The sequence below is a fragment of the Plecotus auritus genome (assembly GCF_963455305.1).
Source record: "Plecotus auritus genome assembly, chromosome: 1".
NCBI lineage: Eukaryota > Metazoa > Chordata > Mammalia > Chiroptera > Vespertilionidae > Plecotus > Plecotus auritus.
In genome coordinates, this window is record NC_137770.1 from 9,098,925 (window position 1) to 9,117,220 (window position 18,296).

At 54.1% G+C, this 18,296-nt stretch overlaps 1 protein-coding gene across 1 annotated transcript in view; it reads left to right on the forward strand.

The window, feature by feature from the left end:
• The first annotated feature begins 258 nt into the window (after positions 1-258).
• Positions 259-18,296, forward strand: part of CYP46A1 (cytochrome P450 family 46 subfamily A member 1) — a 28,846-nt gene continuing 10,808 nt past the window's right edge. The window contains exons 1-7 of the mRNA XM_080679279.1: positions 259-502; positions 8,361-8,441; positions 8,992-9,073; positions 13,329-13,402; positions 13,871-13,957; positions 16,832-16,970; positions 17,707-17,817. Coding sequence (XP_080535405.1) covers positions 381-502; positions 8,361-8,441; positions 8,992-9,073; positions 13,329-13,402; positions 13,871-13,957; positions 16,832-16,970; positions 17,707-17,817 — 696 coding nt within the window. The 5' untranslated portion in view covers positions 259-380. The remainder of the gene's footprint in view (positions 503-8,360; positions 8,442-8,991; positions 9,074-13,328; positions 13,403-13,870; positions 13,958-16,831; positions 16,971-17,706; positions 17,818-18,296) is intronic.

An 18,296-nucleotide genomic window follows, 5' to 3' on the forward strand; every position in this document is an offset into this window, starting at 1 on the left:
TGAGGGCGGAGCCTGGAGAGGCGGGGAGGGGCGGGGCCTGCGGTCTGAGCCAGAAGCGGAGTTGTGATTGGCGAAGACCACATGTTACGGGCGGGGCCTACACTGGACTTTTATTGAGGTTGGGGCGGAGCTTAAGGAGGGGCGGGGCAGATCGGGGGCGGACCCCGAGAGTGGAGCTGGAATCGGAGAAGTGGTTGGTGGGGACCTAGCGCCCTGGGAGGGGTCGGAGCCGGCGGGGGCGGAGCCGAGTGGTGGGGGCGGTGCTAGGTCGCGCCGGGCCTGGGGCCGAGGCGGCGCTCGGCGCTGACAGCTGAGTCGGCTCGCGGCCTCCCGCCCCCTCCGTGCCCGGCCTTGACCCTGGCCTGGCCTGACCGGGAGCCATGAGCCCTGGGCTGCTGCTGCTGCTCGGCAGCGCCGTCCTGGTCGCCTTCGGCCTCTGCTGCACCTTCGTGCACCGCGCTCGCAGCCGCTACGAGCACATCCCCGGGCCGCCGCGGCCCAGGTGAGCGGGAGGTGGGGGCGGGGGCCTGGAAGGGGCGCTCGAATAGGGGGTCGGGGGACCGCATCCAAGCCTGAATCGGAGTCGAGGCCAAGGGTCAGCTTTGCCTTAGCGCGCGGCGGCGGCTTGGATACTGCGGCGGGGAGAGGGGCGCTAACTATTCTTAGTAACGAATTACTCAGTCGCCGCAGCTGCTTGGCGACCACCGCGCTCGGCTGGGCCCCACAAACGTGATGGCAGCGACAACCCTGTTAGGTAGGCACTATTATTACCCCATCGTTCAGACGAGGAGACTGAGGCGCGCAGAGGCAAAGTCACCTGCCCAAGGTCACACCATCGATGAGCTTAAGCCTAGATTGCAACCCAGATCAGCCGGGCTCTCAAGTGAGCGCTCTTAACTTTGGTGACTTGGCCGGGGTCACTCAACCAGGATTGGAACACACTGTTACTTTGGTCACATTCGCTTTTGTATTTCTGTCCTGGTATATCCTGTTCGTCTTCTCCTTGGTACTTCCATTCCATCCTTGGCCCCCCCATCCCCCCAACTCCCCTCCCCCCACAAGAAGCTTACCTTTCGGAAGCTTAAATCACATGTGTCAATTCTCTGCTCCAAAGGCTTCCCATCGCTTAGAACTAAGTCTGATTCTAAAGGAAGCCCAGTCCCTGGCCAGCAAGGCCCCTGCTGAGCTGTCAGAACCTGCCTGTGAGGTTCTCTTCCCCCTTGCTACTCACTGCTGCCCCCAGGCAGCCCTCACCCCCATTCCCCAGCTGATCCCTTCTTGCTAGTTCCCCATCCGCTCTGTTTAAAGTCCACTAGCCCCAGGCTCCTGATGGGGCCATTCCCGTGAAGTTAACCTTCTGTTCACCTGTTGACTGCTCACCTGTTGACTGTCTTCCCCTTCAGAATGTGAGCCCGGGAGGGCAGGGATGCCGTGTTGCTTGTGTATCCCCAGCACCGGGCACATCGAGGATCCTCAATAAATATTTGTTGAATGAGTGAATAACCAACAGTATTAGACACACTTTTTAAAACCTCAGGACCCGAACATTCTGGAAGGCACCCACTTCCAGCACAAGCCAGATCCTGGTGTTAGAAGCCTGAATTCCTGCTTGGTGGGTTTGGGAAGATCTCTGTGGCTGGTGTGTCTCCCTGCGGGCTCTGTCCTCACAGGCGCCCTCTCCCACCTTGGGGTCTTCCTGACCCTTTTCCACTTCTGTAGCAGCTCTGTTCTTTCATTCCATGTTTCTTCCCAGCTCTCCAGACTTGACTTAAATGCTAACTCCTCAGGGAGGCCTTACCTGCTTCCATGCTTAAATATATTCTATTCATTTTATACACGCTAAGTGACCCTAATGGCAACTGGGTAATTAAGTATTTGTGCCACCTCTTGTTAAGTGTCCGTCTCGCCCATGGGCCTGTGTCTGTCTCGTTCGCTGCTGTGTGCCCCACACCTAGCTCAGCAGTGTCTGGTATTCGCATAGTAGGCACTTGATAAACAACTGATTCAAGGTGGCTGGTGGAGATCCCCTGAGAGTTCTGTTAGGGGCGCGATCACCTGGCAAGTTTTCAAATCATTTGTTCTGATCGATCTCATCATGGCTGGCTTTCTCTGGAACCCAAGTGCTTCCAGCATTGCAGACCCGGTCAGGCTCTTAAGTCAAGCCTCTCTCTGCTCCTCTCCCTACAACCCCCCCCTCCAACCCCACTCCCACCCCCGTCATTGCATTTTTAAAAATAAAATTCTGCATGCCATATAATTTGCCCTTCTAAACTGTACCATCAGCACTAGTGTTTCATCAGCCCTAAAAGAAACCCCACACCAATGAGCTGTCCCTCATCTCATCCCGACCCCCAGCGCTAGGCAACTACTCATCTGCTTTCTGTCTTTACAGGTTTGCTTGCTCTGGACATTGCATGTACATGGGGTCATACGCTATGTGGCCTTGGGTGTCTGGCTTCTCGCACTTAGCATGTTTTCAAGGGTCACCATGGAGTAGCGTGTGTCCCCATTTCTTTCCTTTTTAGGTCTGAATTCTCCCCCCAGATCTCACAGTTGTGTGTGGTGGGCGGTGGGCAGAGGAGCGGGAGGAGGCTGAATGTAATTATGGTTGGGCTCTGTTCCAGGAGGTGAGCCGCATAGGGCATAGGCAAGAGATTTTGGATTAAGAGTTGGTTGGTGACCAAATATAAAACTGCACTCAGTGAAAGTTCTGAAACCTCTTCTAGCACAAATCAGGTGCTTTGGCATCCAAAGCCGGGATCCCTAGCCCGTGACTGGCAAGCAATCAATGTATTGAGTCTCCAGGGGTGGCCATTGCCCCTCCATGCCTCAGAGTTTGGCCAGCTGGCAGGCAAGGACGGCTCTCCCCTGCAAAGAGGCAGCTGCTGGGCTCCTGCACACCAACCCTTTATCCTCCTTATTCTGCAGGAGTCGCCAAGATGCCCTCTCCTCCAGGTTGCCCTCCCTGAGTGCCCCGCCTCTGTGTTCTTATTACAAACACCAATCCACGTGGTGGCTGAAAACTCAGGCTCCGTGTTCAGATCCCACACAAGCACATTTAGCTTCCTGATTTCTGTCACTGCTCTAAACTCCTCATCAGCCCCCACTCTCCTGGTAGCTGGGGGGGGGGGGGAGGGGGCGTGAACTTGACAATGAAAAGTCTCACTGTCCCAGTGTTTTATTTCTTTTGCCATAAGGTCTTCAAGTTTGACTCCCGGGCGATGCTGGTTCTCTCCTCCCACTCCTGCTTGCCAAGTTGCTGGGGGTAGGGGCTGTTCAACAAGTGGCCGGGTGCTTCCTGGTGATGGTGACCCACTGCTGGACTTTGGGTGCCCAGCTGAGCACTCCCCCCCCCCCACCCATCCTTCTGGCACAAGGCACCACCACGGCCCCTCACTCCTAGAAGGTGGCCCATTCTGCCACCCTCTGGGTGCTCTCACAGGGGGCTCTCCAGGTGACCTCTGCTCCAGTGACGGTCACCGCTTCTCTGCCCACAGGAAACGGGTTCCCCACTGTGCACGCCACAGTGTTTCAGGGAACTACATGCCCTGGGGACCAGCCAGGAGGGGGGTTTTGCCCTCCCCTCTCTCCTGGGCTGCCCTGCCCCTTCCAGTCCACCACAGGGCATGCCAGGTGGGCTTCTGCTGCCCCTCCCAGTCCCAGTGTTCTACCATCCGCTCATCCTCTGGTCCCTTACCTACTCATTTCTAACCCATCTTCTGGCCCTGCCTTTGCCTCCCCAGCGCCCCCTGCAGGGGCTGGAGGGAATAGGCTTTAGTTCCCTTCCTTGCCTGGCCGTGGACAGCCACTCTGTGCCCCTGACCTTCTCAAGGTGTCCCTCGCCTTCCTCCCCAGGGGCATGGACCCCAGGGGTTAGGGCGCAGGATCTCAGAGTAGCCTGGGGGCGTGAGGAGTTACAGGCTGTTCTCACTCAAAACGGAACGCGTTCCTGAAAAGGAGCAGCTTTGGGGCGTGACCGTGGATACTGGATAATTCTGGAAATACAGCCAGTGGTGCGTGGTGTCCACGGTCCACCTTTCTGCAGGTGGAGCGGGATAAGTTCAAGTCCTCACTTCAGGTGGGGCTCAGCTCCCCCTCCCTTCCTCCCGGGGCGGGCGTCTGCTGCCTGCCTCCAGCCTCCCTGCCGCTCTGCAGTCCCTGCACGCCCCCTCCGCCCCTCCACCCGCACCCGCAGCCTTTCTTCTTGCCTCCCACTTCCCGGAGCAAATGGATCAGCGAGAGAACTTCTTTTCAGGGCTGTGCTGCCACAGCCACCCCTCTGCCGGCAGCGGGCCGCTCGCCCTCCCCTTCCCGCTGGGACCCGGGGCCCCTGGCCAAGGCCAGCTGCCCTCGCTGCTCAGCAACTCTGCCCCCACTGCCCCTCCCCTGCGCCATCAGCTTCCTTCTCCTCTGCATCCTTCCCATTTTTATATAATATGCTGTTAAAAACCAACCCCTTTCTTCCCACTCTCATTCCCTCCTGCAGCGCCCCGTCCCTGCACCCCCCACTGCAGCCTGCCTGTCTTTGGGCCCCCATTGTTCCCTCCTGTTCTCTCTGGAACCCACCGCCCCATCAGCTCTGGCCCCACCTCTCCACCCCACCTGCTTTGGTCAAGGTCCCAGTGACCTCCATGGCGCTCCTCCAGGGTCCGGCTGGGCCCTAGCTGGCCTGGCCCCTCCACAGCCCCGGGCAGACGGATGCCTCCCTCCTGCTCGGAGCCTCCCTTCAAAGGACCCAGCCCTTCGCCCTGGGTCTCCTGTGCCTCCTGCTCAGCCTCCCTGGCAGGCTGTCCCTTTGCGGCCTGTCCCTGGGGCTCTGGGTGAAAGCGAGTGCAACCCCCTGGGAGCCTGGAACCTCAGCGCTGCCCCGAGGTGGAGGGCCAGGGTCCCCCGGTGGGCGGAGGCTGCTCTGGGGGGTGTGGAGCTGGAGCTTCCGCCTGCCCCTCCTGCCGGCAGGGCCCCAGAGCCGGGGGCGGGGGGGGGGGGGGGCTTGGCCTTCGGAAGCCGGCACACCTGCACCACACGGCAGGGGGCAATGAGGGGTCTGCTGCTCCCTCTCAGGGCTGCTCCCCTCAGTGAATGCAGCTCCACCTGCTCCCAGCGGCCCAGGGTCTTCCCTGACCCCTGTCACTCAGCACACCCACGTGGTTGGGCTCCTGGCTTCACCTTCACTCAGAATCGGGTTACTTCTCACCTCCACCTGTCTGAGCCTTCATCACCTCTCACAGCCCTTTCCCGGGGCCCCTGCCTCTACCCCTGAGCCCTCCTCGCCCCTTCCCTCCAGCACAATACATTTAAAACCCAGGTCCTGTCTGTGCTTTGCTCAAAAGCCTTCACTGAGGGCAAAGCCAAAGTGTGGACAGTAGCCCACAAGGCCGTCCATAGCCGCCCCATCTTGGTGACCCCACCCTGGATCTTGGTTCCCTTATGCACCCTGCTCTAGCCACACTGCCTTCCTTTTTTTTTTTTTTTAAATTTAATAAATCTTTATTGTTCAGATTATTACAATTGTTCCTCTTTTTTCCCCCATAGCTCCCCTCCACCCGGTTCCCACCCCACCCTCTGCCCTTACCACCCCCCCCACTGACCTCATCCATAGGTGTACGATTTTTGTCCAGTCTCTTCCTGCACCCCCACACCCCTTTCCCCCCGAGAATTGTCAGTCCACTCCCTTTCTATGCCCCTGATTCTATTATATTCACCAGTTTATTCTGTTCCTCAGATTTTTTATTCACTTGATTTTTAGATTCACTTGTTGATAGATATGTATTTGTTGTTCATAATTTTTATCTTTACCTTTTTCTTCTTCTTCCTCTTCTTAAATACTTTTCAGCATTTCATATAATACTGGTTTGGTGGTGGTGAACTCCTTTAGCTTTTTCTTATCTGTGAAGCTCTTTATCTGCCCTTCAATTCTGAATGATAGCTTTGCTGGGTAGAGTAATCTTGGTTGTAGGTTCTTGCTATTCATCACTTTGAATATGTCTTGCCACTCCCATCTGGCCTGCATAGCTTCTGTTGAGAAATCAGCTGACAATCTTATGGGTGCTCCCTTGTAGGTAATTAACTGTTTTTCTCTTGCTGCTTTTAATATTCTCTCTTTGTCTTTTGCTCTTGGCATTTTAATTATGATGTGTCTTGGTGTGGTCCTCTTTGGATTCCTTTTGTTTGGGGTTCTGTGCGCTTCCTGGACTTGTAAGTCTATTTTTTTCACCAGGTGGGGGAAGTTTTCGGTCATTATTTCTTCAAATAGGTTTTCAGTATCTTGCTCTCTCTCTTCTTCTGGCACCCCCATAATTCTGATGTTGGTACGCTTTAAGTTGTCCCAGAGGCTCCTTACACTATCTTCATATTTTTGGATTTTTTTTTCTTTTCGCTTTTCCGGTTGGGTGTTTTTTGCTTCTTTGTATTTCAACTCTTTGACTTGATTCTTGCGGTCCTCTAGTCTGCTGTTAGGTCTCTGTATAATATTTTTTATTTCAGTCAGTGTATGCTTAATTTCTAGTTGGTCCTTTTTCATATCCTCAAGGGTCTCACTAAATTTATCAGCCTTTTCTAGGAAATTCTTGAAAAACCTTATAACTGTGGTTTTAAACTCTATATCCAGTTGTTTGCTTTCCTTCATTTCTGTCATTTGTGACCTTTTTCTTTGTCTCCGCATTTTGGCTGCTTCCCTGAGTTGATAGAGTGGCTTTGTGTGCTAGGTGTCCTATAGGGCCCAGTGGCTCAGCCTCCCCAGTTACCTGAGGTGGACACTCTTGGTGCACCCCTTTGTGGGCTGTGTGCACAGCCTTGTTGTAGTTAAGCCTTGATTGTTGTTGGTATCACTGGGAGGAATTGACCTCCAGGCCATTTGGCTGTGAGGACCTGCTGTGTCTACAATGGGAGAACTTCTGTGCTGGAGACACCCTTATGGGAGAAGACTTGCAAAAACCTCTGTGCTCAGCTTGAATGGGGCGAAGTCTCAGGGCAGAGCAGACATTGGTTTCCCATCATCCCTGCCCTAATAGGCCCCTGTGTTTCAGTGTCCCGTGGTAATCGCTGTAAGCACCTCTGAGAGAAAGCCATCCTTGAGTTCCGCCCGCTGCCAGACAGTCCAGTTTCTCCCCGAATGAGTCTGGGTCCCCAGAGTCTCACCTGGAATTGGAGTTCAGCGCAGTCGGGAGCTTTTGTCTCCCTCCTGCTTGAGAAAGCCAGCCGCACACTCAGTTGCCAGTCCTCTCCGCGCACGCGTCTCCGTACCTCTGCCTCCTGCAGCTCCTCTGAGTCTCAGTGTGCTTTTCTCTTTCCTTCTAGTTGTAGAATTTCCACTCAGCCAGCCTTGCTGTGGTTCTGGATGATGTCTGTTTTGTCTTTTAGTTGTAGTTTTGAAATTGTTGTGCGAGGCAGCAGTTTAGGTGTTTACCTATGCCGCCATCTTGGTTTCTCCTACACTGCCTTCCTTGAACATACCAAGCACACTTCCACCTCAGGACCTTTGCACCTGCCATTCCTCTGCCTCAAATGCTCTTCCCCCAGATACCTGCTTGGCTTAGTCCCTTACTTCTTACAGTTCACGTGACACCTTCCTAGAGGGATGGTCCCCCCCTCCCGCCTGTATAAAACGGCCACCCCACATCCAGCCCCAGCTCTCCTTACCCCCACCCGGATTTTTCTCCCATCACTCTCTGAATTCCTATTTACGTCCATATTTGCGTGTCTCCTGTCTTCCCCCAGGAGAAGGAGTTCACTGACCCAGAAAATCCCAATTGCAGCTTTATTGTCTGGATGCTGTAGTAAGTGAACTTGACTGGAGAAGGGTCCTAGAGGAGACAGGAGGTCATGAGTCCCTTGGAACGGGCCTCCAGGTGACATCAAAAGGCTTGCCTGTGATTGGGTGATCACTGTGCAGGATTAGCGTGACCCATCCATCTCCTGGTGGTAAGGACGATGGGGAGCCCTGGTGCCAGCCACACAGCTGTGGGCAGGTGACCTCACCTGTCCAGCCTCCACTGCCCTGCCTTTAGGTGGTGCGGGGCGGTCAGACGGGGTGAGGCTTAGCATAGCACCCAACCTACGGGAAGTGTTCGATGCATGTCTCAAGGTCATTCCACACAATGTCACTGAGTGCCCACCCCTGACCCGCACCAGGGAGATGGTTTTATTTCTCTCCATCACCTCTCCAAGGAGGCCTCTGGAGTCGGTCAGACTCAGGTTTGCATCCTGCCTGGTGACTCCAAGCCAGTACCGTATCTCCTCATGCCTCAGTCCTCCCATCCAGGAAGTATGTCTAACAACGCCGACCTCCCAGGGCCCTGTGGGTAAGGGAGCACTCTTTAATGGTGACGTCCAGTGATCATAATGTTTCTCATTTCTTCTAGTTTCCTCCTAGGACACCTTCCCTACTTTTGGAAAAAGGATGAAGCTTGTGGCCGCGTGCTCCAAGATGTGTTTTTGGACTGGTGGGTCCTATCTTGTCATTCATTGCCCTTATTCCAGTCCAGGTCCTATAGGGCCAGCCCAGTCCAGCACACACACTCCCTGCTCCCCTGCCCAGGTCCCTCCCACCGCCAGCAGGTCCTCCCTGGATGGAGAGGCACATCAGGCTGGTTGGAAGGGCAATCTCATGACCTCAGACCAGCCGTCAGAACTTGTTTGAGCCTCAGTTTCCTCATCTATAGCCTGGGTGTGGGGCATGGCTGGATAAGAGTCATTGTTTGGGGTGGTGCTTTATACTTTTCAAAGCATTTTCGGAGACCTGATATGCTTGGTTCCCAGTACAACCTTTGGGGCAAAGGAGGAGTGTAGCAACCCATTTCATGAATGTGGAAACTGAGACTCACTGGGAGATGTGACACCGTAGTGAGTCCGCCCCAGGACGGAGCCTGGGCCCCAAGCCCACGGTGAGCCCCCTCCTGGGAGGGGACACCCTGTTTCTCCAGCTGGGCCTGGGCGGGTGATACTCACGTCTCCGGTAGTTGACAGCCTCCTCTGGGTCACTTCGGTTTCCAGGGCTAAGAAGTATGGGCCTGTTGTGCGGGTCAATGTCTTCCACAAAACCTCGGTCATCGTCACGAGCCCGGAGTCGGTCAAGGTAGGAAACAGAGTGGTTTCCATGGGGAGGGGCCTCTCCTGCCCGTGGCTGGGTGTGTGACACTTGGCCTTGGGGACTATGGGAGGAATGTTCCAGAGTCACACCTATTGGGGCTGGTTTCCCGAGGATCCAAAGGCAATGGCTTCTTTCTAATCCCCCACCACTTGGTGGTCTCCTAAAGGCAGGGCTGTTGGACGTGGGCAGTGAGGGGGACTTGGCTGTTGGACCGCTTTGGTGCACACATGTTTGGTTAGTTCACCTCTCAGCCTCAGTGCCTTCGTTGGTGAGGTGAGACTATAACTAACCTCTCTCTCTCAGGGCTGTGATGCAAATTAAATATTGATCGATTTATTTAACAAATAAGGGTCAAAGGACACTTAACCGTGTTTGCCGCGGGCCGTGTGCTTTTCTAGGTACTTCCCAATTATTACCCCACTAGAGGCCCAGTGCACAAATTCGTGCACAGGTGGGGTCCACCCAGTCCCGCCCCAATCAGCAGATTGGGGCTGGGCCTGTGGGGAGGAGGAGACAATGGGAGGTTAACCGGCCAGCCTGCCCCAATCGGGGCCCAATCAAGCCTGGGCTGGCTGGGAGGAGGGACTGTGGGCGACTGGCCAACAGGCCCCACCCCTGATTGGGGTGGGGGGCCGATTGGGGGCGTGGCTGGGCCAGGGGAGGGGCCATGGGTCATTGGCCAGCTGGCCCTGCCCCTGATTGGAGTGGGGGCTGATCGGGGTGGAGCTGGCCGGGGGGAGTGACCACTGGCTGATCAGGGTGGTGGGGGCCCATCGGGGGCAGGGCCAGCCCGGGGAAGGGCTGCAGGAGATTAGCTGGCCAGCCCCGCTCCCTGATCGGGCATCATAGTGACTGGACCGGTGGTTCCGGCGTTCTGCTTGCTGGCTTTTTATATATATAGACTAGATCTCACAGGGGTAGGAACTCTGATCAGTCCCCATTTTAGAGCTGAGGAAATGGACACGGGCCACTGAGAGGTCTGTAACGGGTGCAGGATGGTGTCTGCCCTGCAGGTATTTATGAAGAGCGGCCATCCGGTCATCTGCTTGGGAGTCAGTGGAACTGGGCTCAACCCTGGGCCCTGCCACCAAATGGCTGTGGGACCCGGACAAGTTACCTCTCGCTCGGGGCCTCCGTTTCCTTGTCTATGACACAGGGACGATACCTCTCTTACAGGGCTTGTGAGAAGGGGACTGACATGATGTACATGAGTTACCTAGGCCACGCCTGGCCCACAGCAATTGCTCAGTAAATGATGGTGCTGTTATTCACGCAGGTGATGGGTGGGGTGATTCTCTGCATGGAGGGTGACACAAAGAGGGATAAAAACAGCTTAGGGTTCAGATCAGGAGACAAGCTGAACTATTACAGTGCCTCTAACAAGATGATAAAAATAACTTTAAAATATATTTTTATTGATTTCAGAGAGGAAGGGAGAGGGAGAGAGAGAATCTTTGATCAGCTGCCTCCTGCACGCCCCACCCTGGGGATGGAGCCCACAATCTAGACGTGTGCCCTGACTGGGAATTGAACCACAACCTCCTGGTTCATAGGTCAATGCTCAACCACTGAGCCACACTGGCTGGGCAAAAGTAACTTTATTTTAAAAAGTTTAATTTCAAATACAGACATAGTTTAAGACAGAGGTCGGCAAACTCATTAGTCAACAGAGCCAAATATCAACAGTACAACGATTGAAATTTCTTTTGAGAGCCAAATTTTTTAAACTTAAACTTCTTCTAACGCCACTTCTTCAAAATAGACTCGCCCAGGCCGTGGTATTTTGTGGAAGAGCCACACTCAAGGGGCCAAAGAGCCGCATGTGGCTCGCGAGCCGCAGTTTGCCGACGACGGGTTTAAGATGTTTAAAAGCATACTACCAACAGCCATACACAAAAACCTTCATGATGCTCAATGAGAAAATAAGTTGAAAGATATATATTAATATAATGAAATACATTGGTAAACAGTCGAGTGTTAAACCAACGCTGAATTCCTGGTCATGATTCAGTTTGCTCCTGGGTACATGGATACAATCTGCTCATCTTTCATTAAGAATTTTTGTTTCTATCTTGATTCTTTTCTTATACGATCTTTGTCTGGTTTTGGTATCAGTTTAATCGGCCTCAGAAGATGAGTTAGGAAATGTTCCCGTTCCACTTTTTTTCTGAAAGAGCTTGTGTAAGAGTGGTGTTATTTCTTCCTTTAATGTTTGATAGAATCCACTGGTGAAGCCATTGGGCCTGGCATTATTTTTAGAGAAGTGTTATTTTGTCTTAATTATACATTCAATTTCTTTCATTGCTATATGACCATCCAGATTTTCTATTTTTTTTCTTAGTTTGGTGTCTTTCAAGGAATTTGTCTATTTCTTTTAAATTGTTGAAACTATTGGTATAAAGTTGTCCGCAATATTTATTTACCTTTTTTGTTGTTGTTCATTCTCACCTGAGGATATTTTTTCCATGGATTTTTAGAGAGAGTGGAAGGGAGAGAGAGAGACAGAGAGGTTGCCTCCTGCATGCACCACACCCTGACCAGGGCCGGGAACCTGGAACCAAGGTACATGCCCTTGACTGGAATCGAACCCTGGACCCTTCAGTCCGAGGGCTGACGCTCTATCCACTGAGCCAAACTAGCTAGGGCTACTTATTATCTTTTTAATGTTTACCTGATCTGTGTGATATTCACTTTTCCCCGGGAGCAAATCTCACAGAAACCAGCACCCCCAGGGCGGATGAGCAGCAGAAATGTCACCTCCCGTTTCCCAGCACCCCAGAATAAAGCTCAGCGTCCCCAGGGAGGGCCCCTCCAGCCCCCCCACTCCCCGCCCTCTGCGGATGCACCAGTGACTCTGCTTCCCCTGCCTGGACCAAGGTCATCTCTCCCCACCCCCGCAGCCAATCGTCTGGATCCAAAGCCTATGGCCATTTACTGTGTGTGTGATCTCAGGCCAGTTTTAAATCCCAGGTTTCTTCATCTCGATGTAAATGAGCGTAGCAGTACCACCCACGTCTTAGGGTTGACTGGGCATTGAATGATCTCCAGGTGCTGATGCGCACCTGGCATTTACAGAGCACCTGCTGGGTGCCGGGCACCATTCTCATCCCTGTCATGTGGAACCAATTTATTCTTCAAGCAGCCCCACCAGGCAGGCACTCTCTTTCCCCCCATCTTGTAAGATGAGGAAACTGAGGGCCAAAGGAGGGGACTGACTTGCCCAGGGTCATAGGGTTGTTAGCAAAAGCAAGAGTGCGGATGTTGAGCCCATATTCAAATTCAGGCCCGCTGGCTCCGAGCTGTTAGCCCCTGGGCTACATCGCCCTTGTAAAAAAGGAAGGAGCTCTTACCATTTGCAGCAGCATGGATGGACCTGGAGAGCATGATGCTAAGCGAAATAAGCCAGGCAGAGAAAAATAAATGTCACATGATCTCACTAATATGTGGGATATAATGATCCCCATAAACTGATGAACTAAAATAGATCCAGAGACATTGAAGCATCGAACAATCCATCCAACTTCAGGGGGAAGGCGGCGGTGGCGGGGTGGGGGAGAGAGACGGGGGGCGTGGAGGGTGAGAGATCAACCAAAGGACTTGTAGGCATGCATATAAGCATAACCCATGGACACAGTCAGTAGGGCCAGGTGAGAGCATGTGTTGGAGTGGAGGTGGGAATGAGCGAGGAGAGGTCAATGGGGGAAAAGGGATTCGTATGTCATACTTCAAACAATAAAGAATTTTTTAAAAAGAGCTGTTAGCTACTGTTACCATTGCACCATGCAGCGCTTGGTGAGGAAGCTGAGCCTCCTCCAGGAAGCCTCCTGAGATTGCCACGGCTGGGTTGGCAGCAACAACCCCGTGTCTGTGCCGAGTGTCTCTCCTACGTCCCAGACACTCTCCCTCCAGGGTTCAGAGCAGCCATGTCCTTCTTTGTTCTGGCCACTCTGGAAGGTGGCAAGGTATGGGTACTGGAGTGAGGAAACCCCCCAACATTGCTCTCCAGCTGTGTGGCCACAGGACAATTGCTTCACCCCTCTGTGCCCCGTTTTCCTCATCCCTGAACGGGATGCTCTTGCTCCAGAGGGTCAGGTGAGGCCCGGTGTGTGAAGCGCTCACGCCATAGCAGGCTCGGCTCCAGGTAGTTATCTGGGGGCAGAGAGGGGTTGTCACAAGAATCAAAACTGCCGAGGTCCTCTCTCGGGTGCCCGCGCTGATGTTGTTTTTTTGGGATGTTTAGAAATTCCTGATGTCCACCAAGTACAACAAGGACTCCAAGATGTACCACGCCATCCAGACGGTGTTTGGTGAGAGGTAAGGTGTGAGGGAGGGCCTGGGGGAGGCCTCTGGCTGGGAGTAGAGGGCTCATGGGCTCCAGAGCCTTGGGGTGGCGTTAGGGGCCGAGCTCCTGGCTGCCAGGCACAGAGCACGTGCCCCAGGCCCGGTGGCCACCGCTCTCGCCACGGGCACCTCCCTTTTCCTCTCTCCCCTCCCGTGGCAGGTGGGAGTGTGGGGGTCGCTGAGGTTGGGGCACATGATCACCTCGTTCCTTTTGTGTTCACTTATTGTTCATGGTGGTTAAATTCACCGACATAAAATCCACCCTGTTAACCCCGTTAGAGGCACAATTCAGTGCATTGGGTGTATTCATAGCGTGGCGCAACCATCAGCGCTGTCCACTCCCAGAACATTGTCGTCGCCCCAAAGGTGACCCCCTGGCCACCTGGCCGTCGGCCCCATCCCTCCAGCCTGCTTCTCTCATCAAGTGTCTGTGCCCCGCAGGCTGTTTGGCCAAGGCTTGGTGTCCGAGTGTGACTACGAGCGCTGGCACAAGCAGCGGAGAGTCATGGACCTGGCCTTCAGCCGCAGGTGAGCGTGGCCCGCCGGGCAGCGTGGGTCCTGGCTGGGCAGGGCGGTGCTGGGCTGCTGGGCTGCTGGGCGGTGCTGGGCTGCTGGGCTGCTGGGCTGCTGGGCTGCTGGGCGGTGCTGGGCTGCTGGGCTGCTGGGCTGCTGGGCTGCTGGGCGGTGCAGGGCGGTGCTGGGCTGCTGGGCTGCTGGGCAGGGGAAGGGGAGGTGCTCATCCAGGCAGAAGGGACGGAGGGAGGAGGCCGGTCAGTGGGGCGTGAGGCCGAGAGAGGCCCCTGTTGGTTTGCGGATATCAGGGTTGTGACAAGGACGTCTAGACGTGTGGGGGTCCCTGTCCCCAGGAGCTCCCCCGGCACAGGCCTCATCGCTCTCATCTGGGCTTTTTATTTTATTAGAGTTTTCATTTTGGGGTAACATTTTATTTTTTTAAGTAACTCACCTTCAGATACAATTCACGTACCATATAATCCACCCATTTACAGGGTACAACTTAATGGTTTTTAGTGTATTCAAAACGTGTACAGCCATCACCATAGTCACGTTTAGAACGTTTTCGTCACCCATGCCCCCAAGCCGTCACCCCCATTTCCCCTCTGTGCCCGCAGCTCCCGGCCACCACTCACCTGCTTTCTGTCTCTGGATTTTCATAGTCTGGACTCTTCCTATAAGTGGACTCACACACGTGTGGTCTTTGTGTCTGGCTTCTTTCACGCAGCATCACGAGATCCATTCATGCCGCGTGATGCACCAGAAACGCATTCCTTTTTATTGCCAAGGACTGGTCCCTTGTGTCCATGGACCGCGCTGGCTCATCCGCCCTCCCCAGCTGACGGACACTTGGGCTGTTTCCGCTTTTTGGCTTTTGTGAATCATGCTGCTTGAGCATTCATGTATTAGTGCAAGTTGTTGGGTAGACGTTCGTTTCCGTTTTTCTTGGGTGAATCCCTAGGAGTGAGGCTGCTGGGTCACGTGGCAAGTCTGTGTTTAACCTTTTGAGGAAGGTTAATCAATTACTTTGATGTAACTTCGAATTTGCAGAAAAACTGCCAAGATCGTCTAAGGAACTCCCGTGTGACCTTTACCCAGATTCACTTTTTGCTTTTTATTTAAATCACCTCTGTTTATCGTTTCTTCTCTGTGTGTAAACATAAACATGCTTACAGTTCTCTCTGTGTGTGCATTGTTCACATTATTTATTATAGTGCATGTTTTTTAACCATTTGAGAGTAAGTTGGGGGCAGCGTGATCCCTTCCCTTAAATATTTCTGTGTGTATTTCCTAAGAACAAGGACTATCTCTCACATGACTACCGTATAGTTATCAAAATGAGGATATGGAACTGCTATCCTGGGTGTCCATCTGGAGGGTGGACAGGCATAGGTGGGAACGGGCTTGGGGATGGACGGTGCCAGGGAGGAGAGCTCCAGGCAGAAAAGACAGCATGTGCAAAGGCCCTGAGGTGGGAAGGATCATTGTGCTTTGGAGCAGCTAAAAGGCCGTGGTCCCAGGAAGGCAATGCTACAGGTGGAAGTGGGCAGGGGACAGAGTCTGCCTCCTGGTCCAGGTGAGGATTTTTGCCTCCCTCCTAAGAGCGACAGGGTGCTTCCAAGTGTTTTAGGAGAAGGACCCCATCAGAATGGTGCTTTCTGTCTGGCCTGGGCCACAGCGGATAAGACTGCAGCCAGCATGGGCGGGGGGCAGGCAGCAGCCGTAGGAGGATGCTGGGCCTGCACCGGAGCAGGGAAGCCAGGGCAGGGCTGGTGGATGGGCGGCAAAGAGCGGATTTTCTTTCCTAATTAAAAAAATGGATCCTTTTTCTCTTCTCCCATTTTTTTCTTTTTCATGTTTTAAAAATCTTTGTATTTGGAAACTTCACATTTCTAGATATGTTTTAAGAATAAGAATAGGAGAAAGAACACCCCTATCTCCTTTTTTTTTTTTAAATAAGCTTTTTAAAATATATTTTATTGATTTTTTACAGAGAGGAAGGGAGAGGGATAGAGAGTTAGAAACATCGATGAGAGAGAAACATCGATCAGCTGCCTCCTGCACACTCCCTACTGGGGATGTGCCTGCAACCAAGGTACATGCCCTTGACCGGAATCGAACCCGGGACCCTTGAGTCCGCAGGCCAACACTCTATCCACTGAGCCAAACCGGTTAGGGCTCTATCTCCTTTACCCAGATAGTTAACATTAAAAAGCACTTTTAATTTCAAAAGCAGCGTTTTCTGTTAGTAAAAAATCAGAAATGTGTAATGTGCCAGGTGGCAGTCCCCCCCTCCCCCCTTTCCGGGGTGCCATTTTTGTGAGTTTGGAGTGCATCCTTCCACACGTCTTTCTAAGCTCGAGGCCTGCCAGATGAGCCGGCTAGCCGTCCCGGGGCAGGGGGCACTGTGTGTTGGGATCCCTGGCTCTGCGGACTCATGTCCATGTGGGGTCTGGCACTGTGATTGCTCACGGGCAGGGAATGGGATGGCAAAGCCAGGCTGCAGATGGCAGCCCGGGGCAGGGCAGTGCCAGTGGAGAGGCTGGTGGGGAAACTCATGGATTCTGGAGACCCCAGAAGCCTTTCCTCCCTTTCTTCCCTGTGGAGTTTCTACACGGCCACATCACCTTGAGGTCAGAGTTGAGGGGCCCAGTTCAGAACGAGGACCCGTGGGACCATGGGGACTAGGCAAAGGGACAGCGGCATCTGAGTGGAGGGGCATGTGAAACCCCAGGGCTTGTGTGATTACTGGAACCCAAGCCCGGGAGCTGTGCCTCACAGGGAGGCCAGGAGGCTGGGAGGGGCCCCCACTTCCACTCCGCACAGTGGCCCCCCGCAGGAGCCCTGGGCTGGTCCCCGTGGCCGCTGATGGGTGTGCTGTTTCCCCAGCTCCTTGGTCAGCTTGATGGAAACATTCAACGAGAAAGCGGAGCAGCTGGTGGAGATCCTGGAGGCCAAGGCGGATGGGCAGACCCCAGTGTCCATGCAGGAGATGCTGACCTGCACCACCATGGACATCCTGGCCAAGGTGAGGGGTGGACGGCCCCCTACCCCCCACCCCCACCCCGGGGCAGAGGGCTCCTCTTCCCTCCCTCTTCCCCTTCCTTGCTTTCTGCCTCTCCCTGCTGCTCCCCCATGCCAGAGGCCCCTTCTCTGGGCCGAGTGCTTTGTATCTCCTTAACTATTCAAAACAACCCAGCGTGAGACCGGAGCTACTAGCTCATTCTCTGGAATGGACACCGAGAGGTGTGGGCACTGGCCGAGGCTGGTCAGGGGCAGAAACAGGACTGGCTCTGAGGTCTGCCGTCCTCCCAGCCCAAAGCCCACCTGCCCCTCAGCTCCCCGTGGGGTAGCGGCTGGGCTGTTTACCCCGGCAGACCCAGCCGTGGCCCAGAGAGCCCCAAACCCAGGTGAAGGCAGGCCAGGCAGCTGGAGTGTAGGGACCGTGAGGGAAGCATCATTGTCATTCAACCATTCCCCGGGGAGCTGGGTGCAGAGCGGACACCCACGGAAGGCTGTGTCTCAGGGGCAATGCATCCCGTCAAGGAAGGAGTTGAGGTTTGTTTAGTGGTTACTCGATGAGCCATGATTCTCACCACATTCAACGGGGTTGGAATTATGGCTCCTTGTAAGGAGTCTATGACACGACGCAGGTCAGTCCTTGGCTCAGGGTCCGGGTCTCCAGCTGGACGGTGCCCGGCTCTGCGCTGGGTCTTCGGTCCTCCCATCCCCGAGGTCTGAGCCCGTCCCTCCTCTCTCCCCAGGCGGCCTTTGGGATGGAGACTGGCATGCTGCTGGGCGCCCAGAAGCCTCTGTCCGGGAAGGTGAAGCTGATCTTGGAGGGCATCACTGCATCCCGCAACACCCTGGCGAAGGTACGGCCTCCGCACCCCTCGGCGACCAGCCACCGCGTCTGTGTCGTCCTCATCGGCTGGGGCACCTCCAGTCATTTTTTCCAGAATGAGTTCTCTGAGTTCCGGTTTGTGTGTGTGAGGTGACTTCGGACTCGGTTAGGATTTGCACACGTTGCCTAACGTGGAGGCTCAAAATGAAAGTGGATTATGGAAAGTAGCAGGGACCCTTTCTCTCCTGTAAAATGGCCCCCTGAAACAGGCACTCCAGGATAGCTAGGATGGACCCACAATGTCAGATGTTCCTGGATTTCCTTTTTTTTTTTTTTTAAATATATTTGTATTGATTTCAGAGAGGCAGGGAGAGGGAGAGAGAGATAAAAACATCAATGATGGGAATCATTGATGGGCTGCCTCTTGCACGCCCCCAACCGGGGATGGAGCCTGCAATCCAGGCATGTGCCCTTGACTGGAATTGAACCCAGGACCCTACAGTCCGCAGC